Source organism: Dermacentor albipictus, chromosome 2, assembly GCF_038994185.2.
Source record: "Dermacentor albipictus isolate Rhodes 1998 colony chromosome 2, USDA_Dalb.pri_finalv2, whole genome shotgun sequence".
Lineage (NCBI taxonomy): Eukaryota > Metazoa > Arthropoda > Arachnida > Ixodida > Ixodidae > Dermacentor > Dermacentor albipictus.
The window spans coordinates 106,843,452-106,856,607 of NC_091822.1; the positions used below are offsets into that span (position 1 = coordinate 106,843,452).

General features: G+C 44.8%; 1 protein-coding gene across 6 annotated transcripts in view; it reads left to right on the forward strand.

The window, feature by feature from the left end:
- LOC135914902 (uncharacterized) overlaps positions 1 to 8,168 on the forward strand; it is a 53,674-nt gene extending 45,506 nt beyond the window's left edge. For all 6 annotated transcript variants that reach the window (XM_070533835.1, XM_070533836.1, XM_070533837.1 and 3 more), the window contains 3 exons: positions 1,994 to 2,158; positions 4,532 to 4,669; positions 7,858 to 8,168. In XM_070533835.1, the coding sequence (XP_070389936.1) occupies positions 1,994 to 2,158; positions 4,532 to 4,669; positions 7,858 to 7,935 (381 nt within the window). In that variant the 3' untranslated portion in view covers positions 7,936 to 8,168. The remainder of the gene's footprint in view (positions 1 to 1,993; positions 2,159 to 4,531; positions 4,670 to 7,857) is intronic.
- The last annotated feature ends 4,988 nt before the right edge of the window (positions 8,169 to 13,156 follow it).

Genomic DNA, 13,156 nt, shown 5'->3' on the forward strand with positions numbered 1-13,156 from the left:
TTGGTAAGTTGCGAAGGGCTGGCGTTCACCACACCGCGGCAACGATCGGCATACACAGAGCAGAAACCAAACGTGTACGCTGGGTGCGCCAATCGGACGCTACTTATTTCGCCACGCCTTGAACGTGTGTGCTGCTCAGAATGCACGTGTATGTGATGGAGTTCTCGTCTGCGACGCACACGCGAAGCATGGCACAAGAAATCACGAAGTCGACGGCTTGAAATATTTCTTCCGACGCTCTCGTAAACACAACACACACTTCCTGCGCTCCGTCTGTTTCTGTTGGCGATCGCACGCACTGATGAGGTCTGGAAGCGTACACCGGCTTGCTTCTTCCGATGACTATCTCCGTGGGTGCCACATATCTCTGGTAAAAATCACAAAAAGGAGAAAAAAATAGACTGTTTCTGACGCGGCTGTAGCCTAGGCCTTGCGTCCCCGCTTCACTTCGCTTCGAGCACGCGCCATGTTTGCTGTGACGACAGCCGAACTATCCGCCTCGGACCAGCCAATGAGAGACGAGCAGGCGGCCGGACGGGAAACTTGCGTCCGCTCTTCGCTCGCCAGTAGAGAGCTATCCGCACGCGACCGGACGAGGGCGGAACGGACGTGCGGAGCGACCATGTACGGGCCCTTACGCCCTGCACGCGCGATGCAGCCGTCTTCGTCGGCTCACCCTCGGATGCTTTCACTCACGCATACAGCGGCATACGCTGCGCGCGGCGACGATGTTATCGCCCTTGGAGTTTACACCGAACATCACGGCGACAGCAACGATGACGACGGCAGAAATGAGTCTGGAGTGTCCATGTAATTTCTATCGCAATAAAACCTTTATTACTAAGACGGGCACACGGGCCTATGTGAGAAAAGGGATCAATATCTGCCCCGAAGTTCCGCAATATTCACGAACTCCCAGAGGGAGCTGATAATATCCCGGGCATTCAAGTATTTTTGCGGGTAGATGCAGTCGTTAAGAGAATGGCCCTGTTGAGGTTTATGTCTCTGGCACTGTCTTTTAAGCACTGGACATATCCATATCCCACATGATAGGGTTAACGTGCGGCGTTGCCTCTGTTCTTGTGTTACGAAACCATTGAACACACTTCCTCCCTCCCCCACCCCCCGGCCGAAAAAAAGAATACTGCTTATTTTGCACGCCAAATATAGTTTCTGTCATTCAAGAAGCATCCGTCGGCTTACAGGGTTTCTCGAGGCAGCCGTTGTTTTTTCAACTTCTCGACTGTGCTTTCTTTTGAGCTCCCTTTATGTAAGAATCTTAGCGCACCTTTCCTTGCTATCGTTTTAGTCAGGGCTACATTTTAGGCTTGATTTTTCGCAACTTGTGTTACCCTATTGTACCCGCTGTGGTTGCTTAGTGGCTTTGGTGTGGCGCTGCTCAGAACGGGGTGGCGGGATCAAATTCCGGTCATAGCGGGCGCATTTCAATGCTGGCGAAATGCAAGAACAGCCGCGCACTTAGATTTAGGCGCGCGTTAAAGAACCTCAGCTGGTTAAAATTAGTACGGAGTCGCCTCCATCCCTACGGCCTGCCTTACAATCAGATCGTGGTTTTGGAAAGTAAAATCGCACAATTTAATTTTTTAGTCTATCGTAAAATCTGCACTAACCCTTTCTGGTTATCTTTAAATAACATGCTTCTTTCTATGTTTCTCGTCCGCCTCAGCTGACGCGACACCGTTAAGCGCCGAAATTCGACGCTTAACTTGAGGCTTTGTATTCTCAGGCAAAGTTACAATGCTTTAAATCTTAAATCAAATTATGCAGGGCAAAATTTATTTCATTTCGAAAGTTTTACTCACGCTATATTTTGCCCCGTACATGTATATAGCATGATAAGAGCATCCATGACACGGCGTGAACAATTTAGTGCATTGAATCATTGAACCTTACAAGTGCCTTTTGTGCCGCCAGTCATTTCTTGAGCAATAGGTGCTTCAGCGCTTTTTTTGAACAAACGTGCCACTCGCAGCGTTCGAGGGTGTCCACGTGGCTGCTGGAGACATTACTGCGAAACGTTAACACGCGAGTGCACCCCGCCTGGTGCCTCGTGGCGTTGATGGCTGCAACGGCACTGGTCTGTGAAGTGGACACCGGCGTTGCCGGATTCCCGCTCGTCCATAAGCTGATACTTCTGGTGAGTTGTCGCCGACAAGCATCGCTCCAGAAGAGAGGAACCGACAGATTGGGAGCTGGCGTTCTCGAGACACAGCGGGAGCGAGTCGGTTTCACTCGCGTAATAACTGCAGCGAGAGTGCGTCCTCAAAAAAACTTTCGGTCACGGGCCTTTTCAGTCTACTGCGCTGAAACATAAAGCGCGTTTTTAAGTTGTTTTACTGGCGGAAAGCCTACATTTAGGTTTTCAAATAAAATACATGCTCATTACGCCTCAAGACAAATACTTAAAAATTTTCATCTCACTTAGGACAACATTCACTTGTAAAATTGTTGTTACGTACAGAGGAAAAGTGTTGAATATGTGCGGACTTAGATTTTAACGCACTCTTGCTACTCAATATCGCAGACAATGCCCTTTTTGTTCGCTAAATTTAGCAGGCTACGTCAATGTGCAAAACCAGGAACCACCCAGGGCCTATGTTTATAAACAGTGAAAGGGTCAGAGGGCATCTCTCCGTTGGGGGAAGCTCAGTTGGCAATCATTCGCACCATCACACTTTTTCGTTTGTTTTTAATGTGAAAGCCCCAGTTACCGTGGCTACAGTCGGCGTTAAGCAAATTAAGACTCTGAAATTGAGACACTGCTAGTGTCTTTGGCGACGGTGTTGTGTGGTGGAGGGACCTTGCAGAAACGTGTAAAGCGTTTATACTTTCACTATGAAAGCATACCAGTGTTGTCAAGAGTATCACTGCCTCCTGGCCTCAAGCTCATCATCGCTATGCAAGTTGGGGGCTACAGTCAACTGAAAAAAAGAATAACTGCGGAAATTTGACATGTAAACACTTAGAATTGGTTCTGCGCCCCTTCAATTTGGCAAGCGGCACGGAATGCTCCGATTGCATTCTCGCACAATACCGTTAGCAATATTAGAAAGCGAGTGTTGGATTGTTCTGCACGGAGCGCACATTCCTTTTTCATGGAATGAGCGGACATAGTAGCATAATAAGTGAGAACACTCGAAAATGTCTTGAAGCCGTTTACAGAGTTAACTCATTTCAAACCTCGGCATTGAAATTCGAGGCGTCGCCCTCGTTGCCTGCCGTCTTTCTCCTGCATTTACAGCCGCAAATGCACCTTGCGAAGTGGTTGCTGCTTTAAAAAAGTCTTTATTTACCGGCTTTTGCTGCAGCACAGCGTACGGTGACTATAATTGAAAGAAAACTTTTACAGCTTTGAGTAGGAAACATATATGAAATACTTGCAAGACTTATGAAAAGGACATACCTGCACTGATCATTGCATTCTATAAAACATATGGTAACATGAGAAATAAGCCGCACTATTGACAAACTACAAGAACATATTTTTGTAGTAATCAAATTTCTTCGGAACGGAGGACATCATTGCAATGCCATATGTGGAGAACATAGGCTATATTGACCATCCTGGAAATGCTGGATGCCCTCTTGCGTCTTGCTCTATATTTGTTTAAAATATGTATTTGCTTATATAAATATTTCCTTAAAAGTTTTTCGTTAGGGTGTCTGGGACTGTTTGGCAGGAAACTACCTCGGGGTCTTGTACACAACGCAAGCTTCCTCAATATTATTACAAACCAGCCAAAGCACTGACGATGCGTCACGTACTTCGTAACACCAAATTACTAAGAAATATTACAGCACCGATTGATTGATTGATTGATTGATTGATTGATTGATTGATTGATTGATTGATTGATTGATTGATTGATTGATTGATTAATTGATTGATTGATTGATTGATTGATTGATTGATTGATTGATTGATTGATTGATTGATTTGTTCAAGGAAAATAAACGTCCAAAGGTACCCAGAGGGCGGGATGAAACTTAGTTGACCCTAATTGTCGTAGTTTTTACTACCTGGAATTCCGTAAACCTTTTGAACTCAATACAGGAGAATTCCCGCGTTACGTCACCAGTGGTACGTGGCCATAGCCACGAAGCCACAACATCGGGTTGCAGTTCTTACGCTGCTTAGGCATTGTGGTTGGACGCATTGTTTCTGCAAGGCAAAGATACGCAATACTTAATAATTGGGAAGAGAATGTGAGAAGTGACATTTCAAGACATGCTTGATTGTGGCGCGAAATACATTTCGTGAAACGGGACATAACAAAAAAGACAGGGAAGCGCCTCACTGTCTTATCTTTTGTGTCCCTTCCCACGAAATGTATTTCGCGCCACAATCAAGTATACCTGGGAAATGTAAGCGTCAGCTGCCCAATAAAAAGCCCTTTTGAAATTTCAACTTATCGTCGGCTCGTTCCGATGCAAATGGTAGAAGTGCAGTGATACCGACGACAAAATAAGATGCAAGGTACTTTAATGTCCTTCCTCGCCCTGAACGCAGTCGGAGCGCTTCCAGCTGCACCCGTTGTACTTCCTGTTGCCCGTGCTGATGCAGTCTCGCTGCGTGCTGCTGGTGCCATACACGAGTACGCCCCTCGCCTTCATACACCTCTACACCCACATGCGAAGCGCGGAACTGGTCAGTGAACTTGGGTGCCATCTCTCGTGCTTTACTTTATCCATTTTTTCGGAAACTTCTTTGTGCTTGTTGCTACGAGGCATTCTAGTGAATAGTTTTTAGGCTGTAGGATTGACAATGAATTTATAGTTGCATTTCTCTAATTTCATGGCTGTAAACATATCGTTACTCTCATACCGACACTCTGAACACGTTATGAGGATGCAGGGATGGAAGCATGTTAGATAGGGTGTGCCATTCTGTTGCGATCGTTGAATTGAGCCGTAAGCTATAGAGCTAAACTTCCCGAGATTTGTGGTAAATTTATGACAGGATATTATGACTAGATAGCTTATATTTAAACGTGCAGACATTACTTTTCCATTGCACTGATCAGCACAATGCTGCTGGTCTGCGGTAGCTGCTGGAATAAAATCGACAACATTCCGGACCGGTAATGTTAAGGTTCCTTTCGCTCACTTCTATTCGTTTTTATCATCTATTCCCGACCAGCCGATCCCTGAACTTGGCTGTTGCTAATGTTTTGATAGTGAATTTGCGGAAGACATAAACGTGTCGCACTGAAACATGGTACTTAGCTGAAATTGGCTGAACGACCTCCTCGAAGAGTCATGCTTGCACTGTGCAGCAATATTTTAAATGCAAATATCTTTTACTAATGGAGGGCTCTGTGCTATCAAGAAAAACATTTTGACACTTTATTCCCTAACTTTAGGTCCAAAATATGCAGTGCTGGTTTTTAAAATGTTATACATATTTTAAAATATGCATTGAAGGACACGCGTTCCGGCGTTTGCATATTTACCACAGTTATCATTTTAGGAGCGTTCAAGGCCAGGTTCTAGCTCTACGAGTATTAACAACAGTAATCCCCGTGAAGGGCCTCTAAGGCCAGTGTTCCGGTGTGCGTGTACTAACAACAATTATGCTATTTAAGTGCGTCTAAGACCATCGTTCTAGCGCGTGTATTCACAACAGTTATATTTAGGAGCACTAGAGCCCAGTGTTCCAGCCGCGCGCGCATTGACGACAGTTATCCCGCATGAGAGCGTTTAAGGCCAATGGTCTGGCGTGCGTGTACTCATAGCAGTTAACCTATGTAAGAGCATTGAAGGCCAGTGGTCTGGCTCGGCGCGTATTCATAACAGTTATTTCATTAGAGACCTTTCAAGGCCGTCGTTCCAGTGTGCGCGTATTCACAACAGCTATCCCCTTTTAGAGCGTTCAAGGCCATCGTTCCGGCGTGCGCGTACGCACGAGAGTTATCCCATTCAAGGGCGTTGAAGTCCATAGTTCCAGTGTGCACGTATTCTCAACAGTTATACCGTTTAAGAGCGTTCAAGGCCATCGTTGCAGCATGCACGTACACACAATAGTTATCCCATTCAAGGGAGTTCAAATCCATCGTTACAGCGTGCGCGTATTCACAACAGCTGTTCAAAGCCAGCGTTCCGGTGTGCGAGTACGCACCATAGTTATATTCCATTTAGGAGCGCTCAAGGCCACCAGGACATCGTTCCAGCGTGCGCGTATTCATGACAGTTGTTCAAAGCCAGCGTTCCGGTGCTCGGGTACGCACCATGTCATTCCATTTAGGAGCGTTCAAGGCCACCAAGCCATCATTCCAGCGTGCGCGTATTCACAACAGTTGTTCAAAGCCAGCGCTCCGGTGCGCGCGTATGCACCATAATTTTTCCATTTAGGAGCGTTCAAGGCCACCAGGCCATCGTTTCAGCGTGCGCGTATTCCCAACAGTTGTTCCAAGCCAGCGTTCCGGTGCCCGCGTATGCACCATAGTTATTACATTTAGGAGCGTTCAAGGCCACCAGGCTATCGTTCCAGCGTGCGCGTATTCCCAACAGTTATACCATTTAAGATACTTCAAGGCCATCGTTCCAGCGTGTGCGTATTCACAAGTTCTCTCATTTAAGAACGTTCAAGGCGATCATTCCAGCCTGCGCGTATTCACAATGTTGTTCAAAGCCAGCGTTCCGGTGCCAACGTATTCACAATTATTCCGTTTAGCAGCGTTCAAGGGCTGCGTTGAGGCATGCGCGTATACACAGCTGTTATCCTACACTCTTAAACAAATGTGCACCCTTTGGGTCGTATCTTGCCGCACAACAATAATCGACATCTGTCTTCTTTGCGGTTCCTTTCTTGAAAACGCTGCGCCCACTAATTTCCTGTCGAGAATGTTTTGTCGTACTGATAACGCGCATGCCGTTCGTGACTTGGAAGTACCGGGTTCGCAGCGTTAAAGCAAGCAAATGCAGAAAAGACAGATGACGATTATTGTTGCGTGGCAAGATACGACCTAAGGGGTGCAATTTTGCTTAAGAGTGTGTTTAAATTCGTTTAGGAGTGGTGTTTAAGCGTGTCCCATTGAGGACAATCGCCGACATATCAAGACAATTACCTTGACGACAGTTTCTTAAAGCCGACGTTTTTGGTTAATGCATGTTCACAATTTTCGCATAACCGCGATGTTCCGCCCTATTGCCTTCACTGATTTGCTGCCTATAACATAAATGTTAACCTTGGGGAGCAGTGGCTGAATTGACAAAGCTTTTCTTTTGTAAGAGCTAACTAGCATCCGGCAGTCACCATCGGTAATGAAATATCCAACATCCCAATCGACTGGCATTTGCTCTTAAGAATGCTTATCACTGGAGCGGCAACAATCCGGAATCATCGTTCTTGATGAGTTCCGTCTTACCGCTACAAATGCATTCACTGTGGTCACCAAAACGTGAGACAATATGGTGGGTTGAAGCAATAAACTGAACTCTCGAGCAGTGTCAGGTGTATACGCTTCATATTGACAAAGCTCCGTAAGTGGCATCCGTGATTACCTATCACCACTGTCGTCGTCAAGTTATCACTGTCATGAGCAACTGCCACTTGGACGCGGGCTAATATTGAAGATTTCTTATTTAACAGCGCCGAAATTCACAAAACATTCTTATGCTACAAATGTTCGGAAGAGCGAATTAGCACCAACCCTGATGCTGCTCATATTATGGCAAAGAGCAGTTAGGAGCGAAATTCCTTGTGGATAAGGTAGAAGTTTTGTGAATGCGTGGCTCTGCAATCTTAATGGTACCTATACTTATTTAGAAGCTAAGGGACTTTGGTAGCGTTTATATTGCGCTCATCTCCAACCACCATGTTTTTGCACGTCGCAGTACTGGCTGGGATTGCTGCTCAAGGTCATCTTCTGCCTGGCATTTGTGGTGGCGGCCAACACTATGCTGTTCGTCTAGCGGCCAGCTTGTCGGCAAACTGTTCTTCTGCACCAACGAGCTCACGTTTAATATTTCGTGGGCGACGCTCTTGTGCGCCCGGACATTCTAACGGAAACACAATTTATAACATTCTGGCGTTCCACGAATGGTGAACCTGACGTTCTTGCCCCCCTTGACAGCGTGAAAGACTTTACAGTTGTTTACATTACTGCGAATACGGTAGCACCATGTTGATCATTTTCTGTTCTGTACCATGCCGCTGTTAGCTTGTTTCTCGGATTTCTATTGATGAAAGTGTCATTAAGCTTTGCATCGCTAGCGTACCGCTACATTGCGGCATAGCATTTCTGGAATTCATGAATCCATCGACACAAGACTTGACGATAACAGCGAATACTCCAAAGATGGTCATACAGACGACAACGAAGATCTGACTTGGCGGACCAGGCATCAATTTGTGGATTCCTATTATATAACTGCGTTGCTGTCACGTGTTGATAAGAAGCCTTAGTGCTTTAGCAAAGGCCCGTTTGAAAGTACCACATAGCGCACTTCGGACAGGAAATCGACAACTAGCATAGAGTGCCTTAATGAGAGTTTGGTGCAGCCGCAGCTGCTTGGTACATTTAACACATTTGTCAGTATTTCGTATTGCTCGTCGTTGTTGTGCGCAGAGGTTCACGCACTAAGGTGCGTCAGCTGCCAAATCACCTTAGCATCAAGTTGGCGTATTTGTGAAGCCAATAAATGGTTATGCTCATCGTACGCTCATACTCTATTGAAAATCACGGTGAACGCATGGCAATAGTTCATCATACATCAAAGGGGAATACATCACACACCGAAGGGCAACAGAAATATGATGGACAAGAGCGAAGTGAACACACAGAGCGCTTCATTCTGGTCCGTTGTCTATCTGTTGCGCTTTAGTTAATAATGAATACAGACCAACTCGTCCAGTTTTCAGTTATTAAGTCGGGCTTATAAGCCCGCTTGTGTCCTGGAATATCTGCATGGCTATGTATCCTCTAATTTAATGTCTGGCCGTGTGCTTGCAAGTCGCGTGTCAATCTTCTGATTTTCCAGACAATCTCGTGAGATGTGCAGGCCCAGACAGTTTCTGGTGAGTCCATGCAGGTGTGCAGGGTGTTGTGCAGGGTGCAATCTGGATTACAGGTGCTGATTTAATTGCTTTCAGTTCATCTTTTCTAGGTGTAGGTTCGTACTCACTTATATAAAGTTTATTTTTATGTAGTGTCATACTATTGTTACACTGCTGCTGCCACATCAGTGTACAATGTGTGCCTAATGTTTGCTTGCATCTTAATGATTATCAGCCTCCTCTGTGTGTTTGCCAGTTGCATATAGTCTCCTGGCCTAATTGTTTGCCTCCATATTGTAAGCTATGGGCGCTGTTGTGTTTCAAGTTCAGATGCTCCCAGGCTGTTTCTGAAGGGAGAGGTAGTCGTCTTTGCATCTCATATGCTAGCTGGCATAGTATATTGGGACCAGGTTCTGAGCTCTTGAGGCAAAGAATTTGTGCTGCAGGCTGCAACTCTGCTGTGTCTAGGTGCTTGTTTGTTTGCTCTTTCTCGTAGAGGTCTTCAGGCATGGTAAAGTCGGAAATAGCTGTTATTACCCGATGCCTGTATTCGATAAGTTGTCTTTTTTGTTTGCTGCTGGTAATTCATACCGTGCAATACTTTGGACACAAGCACAGCATCTGCGATTTTCCATAGTATCCACTCGATCCACTCGCCCACCCCCCATGATTTCAAGGTTATTCTTTTCACTAGGTGTGCAATTTACGTCCAGGCATGGCGTAATTGTTTCACCCACGTGCTGGCTCTGCCGTCATGGTCTTACACTTGCTGCGGATTTGTGGATGTTGACTTGCGGGTATGTTTCTCCAGTTATTGGGATCACAATGCGCAATCTGGAGTAGTTCTTGATTCCAGTCTTCTTCCCAACGTAGATGCAAGCTGACTTGTCAGAAAGCGAGAGGACAGACTGGCCAAGAAAGTCTGCAGTGTTGTCGAGGGCTTGTTACATCATTCTTGATTTCTGTATAAGATAGCTTTCCCATAGACTGTAGTGCACCATAGGTTGCAGTATTTCTTGTAGTATGCCCGAGTTGTTGGTGTGGGTGGGCCAAATGTACCTTCAACTCTCATCTGGAATGTTGTGTCTTTCAAAAAGTTACTGTTTAACTTAAGTGCTCTACCAAAAATTTTATTTGCTCATCGTTCCTCTTATTAGAGTACCATGAGGTACGGCTGTTAAAAGCCTCTTCGCTCTCTCTGTTCTTTCATAAGCGGTATTACACAATGTCCTGCAATAAAGCTGCTTCGGCTTATGGCCCACTCACATCTGCCAGAAGGGACAACTCTTGAAAAAGGTTTTTTTTTTTGTGTGCTATGTGTGCGACGTAGTATGAGCATTCATGTCTTGACACTTATACATCTGTATAACCAGCTTCCTCACATAGTACTTGCTATACCTGATTATGCTTATTCGTGCAGTGCTGTTGAACAATATATATTGATGCAATGAATGTTTACACACTCGAATTATCACGAAATATGGTTGTATTACAATTGTGCCCTTTGATTTCGATTGGTGTTAGATTTTGCATAAGCATGCCCCCCCCCCCTATGCAATAGTATTTGGAAGTTTAAAGGTTCAATAAAAGGTGATGAACTAAACCTAAGTGCAAGAGCTTTGTTTTACCTATGCCTCACATCGAAATTTAACTTCCATGGCTGGCAAATCAACCTCTCGCCTTGTGTTAGCACCAGAATGCTATAGCCACAGTGGCAGGTGAATAAATTGAAGAAAAATATTTTTGCCTACAGATATTTTTTCTTGCCTGTTATCTAAGTAAAATTTAGAATAAGTTTATCATTGCAAAAAAGCAGTTTGTGGACCTTTATTGAATAAACCACATATTGTGTATAGTTGAAATGCAGAATTTTTTTCTAAAATCCTCGGGTGATATATCCTTGCAAGTAGCATGGTGTTTCATTACTTATAAAGAGTAATCACAGCGGATATCATTATATGAGTTTACACACTAATATATGTGATCACAAACTCATAAAACTTATTAGAAACATTAAGGAACGAATGTTTCTGCACACTTGATCAGCTGTGAACGTGCAACTGCTTTGTACTTAAAAGATTCAAAGTTTCACAGGAAGGAATGCAACTGGCTGACTTCACTGCAGAGTTTTGATTTACTTTGTTTTAACGTGTCGTCTTCTACTGTTTTATCCCCACAAGAACAGGCTGGTTGCCTGCTTTTCGCATTGTTGCACGAGTCTTACATGACGGTGCAAGAGGATACGTTGTCACTGTGCCACTGTAGCAAGCGAGTAATTTACTTTATTTACTTGCTGTAGAGTTAATTACCTTTCGAAGCAAATGTTAGTAGAGGTGCAGCAAGGATACAAAGTCCGCAACATATTCAATGTTTATTGGTTCCTGCACAAGAAAAAAAAATTCTCCAGAGAAGAGGTGCAACTTAACGTGCATGTAATATTCGAAAACAAATTAACGACGCTGTTTATTCAAGCCACGGATTTAATGCTATCGTACAAATTTCATTACGATAGCCTACACTTTTGCTCTGTAAAATTTAATAAGTGAGGTAAGATAACCTTTCAAGATGCGTCGGGAAATTCACGCATGAAAACTGAAAAGAAAATGCAACTGAACGGTACCGCGTTCAGCACAACGTTGAAACTTCGGGTACTTTGCTGTCTTGTCATTTGCCCTTGCCGAGTTTGAAATTATTTGAGCAGCTCCGTAAGCACGATTTTTGTATGCTATTTAACAAAAAAATTATAACGACCTCGTCGCCTGGAGGGGATCGAACACCTAGTCATACCTAGTACTGACAACTCGCAAAGGCGTACGAAGCAAACGTGAAAATGCACTTCATTTGCTGTGTAGCGTGTCAACAAACGCATAGCAATCGGAGAAATTAATCTGCGGTACAAGTATTTTATTCTCCCTTCGCGTACGTACCGAATTCGGCAATTCACTTCTCCGGGCATTGCACTTGTGCGAGACAGAAACCGGCGAAATAGCTCCACGATAGCTCTCCGCACAATTTCGACGGAAAATCGAAGCGATTGCTGCGACGGTGCGACTGTGCGACCAACCGGTTGGTCGCAGTCAAAAATTGGGGGGCCGGCACTGCGACTGCGATTTTCATCGCAAAGGACGGAAATCGCACATCCGGTGCGACGAAAATCGCATCATGTGAAACAGGCTTTACATGGGAAACTAACGCCAGCTATTATGCGTGTTGCTGCCCTCTTTCGCCTATATGCGGAAGAAACCGAAACATTTTACTCTGGATCCCAAGAGAACCGACGCGGCAATCGGTTGGAAATCTCGGAAGCCACTATGTCGTCGTACTTATTCTCTGTAGATGGCGCGAAGCTGCCGGAAAGACCGATAGGGATGCAGTCGGCCCAGTTGCCCTAAGACAGGCTCTTTGCTCATCTCTTCCGAACTTCACCTCATGATCATACTTTCCGGCAACATGAGAACACATTTCATTGTCTTCGAGCGAAATGGAAAAAGAATGACAGGAGCACGCCGAAAATGCAGAGAGTATAATGTATTGTCAATAAATATGGCACAGGCGGTTAACAAGACAAACCGATTATGCTGCGAGCATAATCGCGACAGCTTCAAGACGACTCTTAGAATTTTTACATATTCAAACGACTATAAACGCGATTAACCGAACACGGGGTAATCTCCCTGAGATTACATGCGCACTCTGGACCACCTAACACATAAATAATCGCCCCCTCTTGTGCTCACCTTCATTGTGATCAAGGGACCCGTAGCGGTCTCGAAAGGTCATTTTATGTTTTATTTCCTTTTGAACCTTAGGCGAGTGCCAGTTTATTTGACAGTGTATCACCCTCACCTGACGAGTTTTCGTCAAATTTTTTACTATATAGTATAATATAACACGTCATCGTTCAGAGGGAAGGGGTGGGGGAGGTAGTAAGGAAGTGTCAGACTTTAGCACATTGAGTTGCACTCAGTAATGACAAAATAGAAAAATATGCCCAATAACTCTTTCATGGGAATGGGCAGAACACGAAATTGAAATGTATCTCCACAGAAGCTGTTGCATGTCTGTTGTGCGTGAAGAATTAATTTGCAAGTAGCCATCATCGGCACCCTGCCCCTGCACACGGATCCTCGATATCGC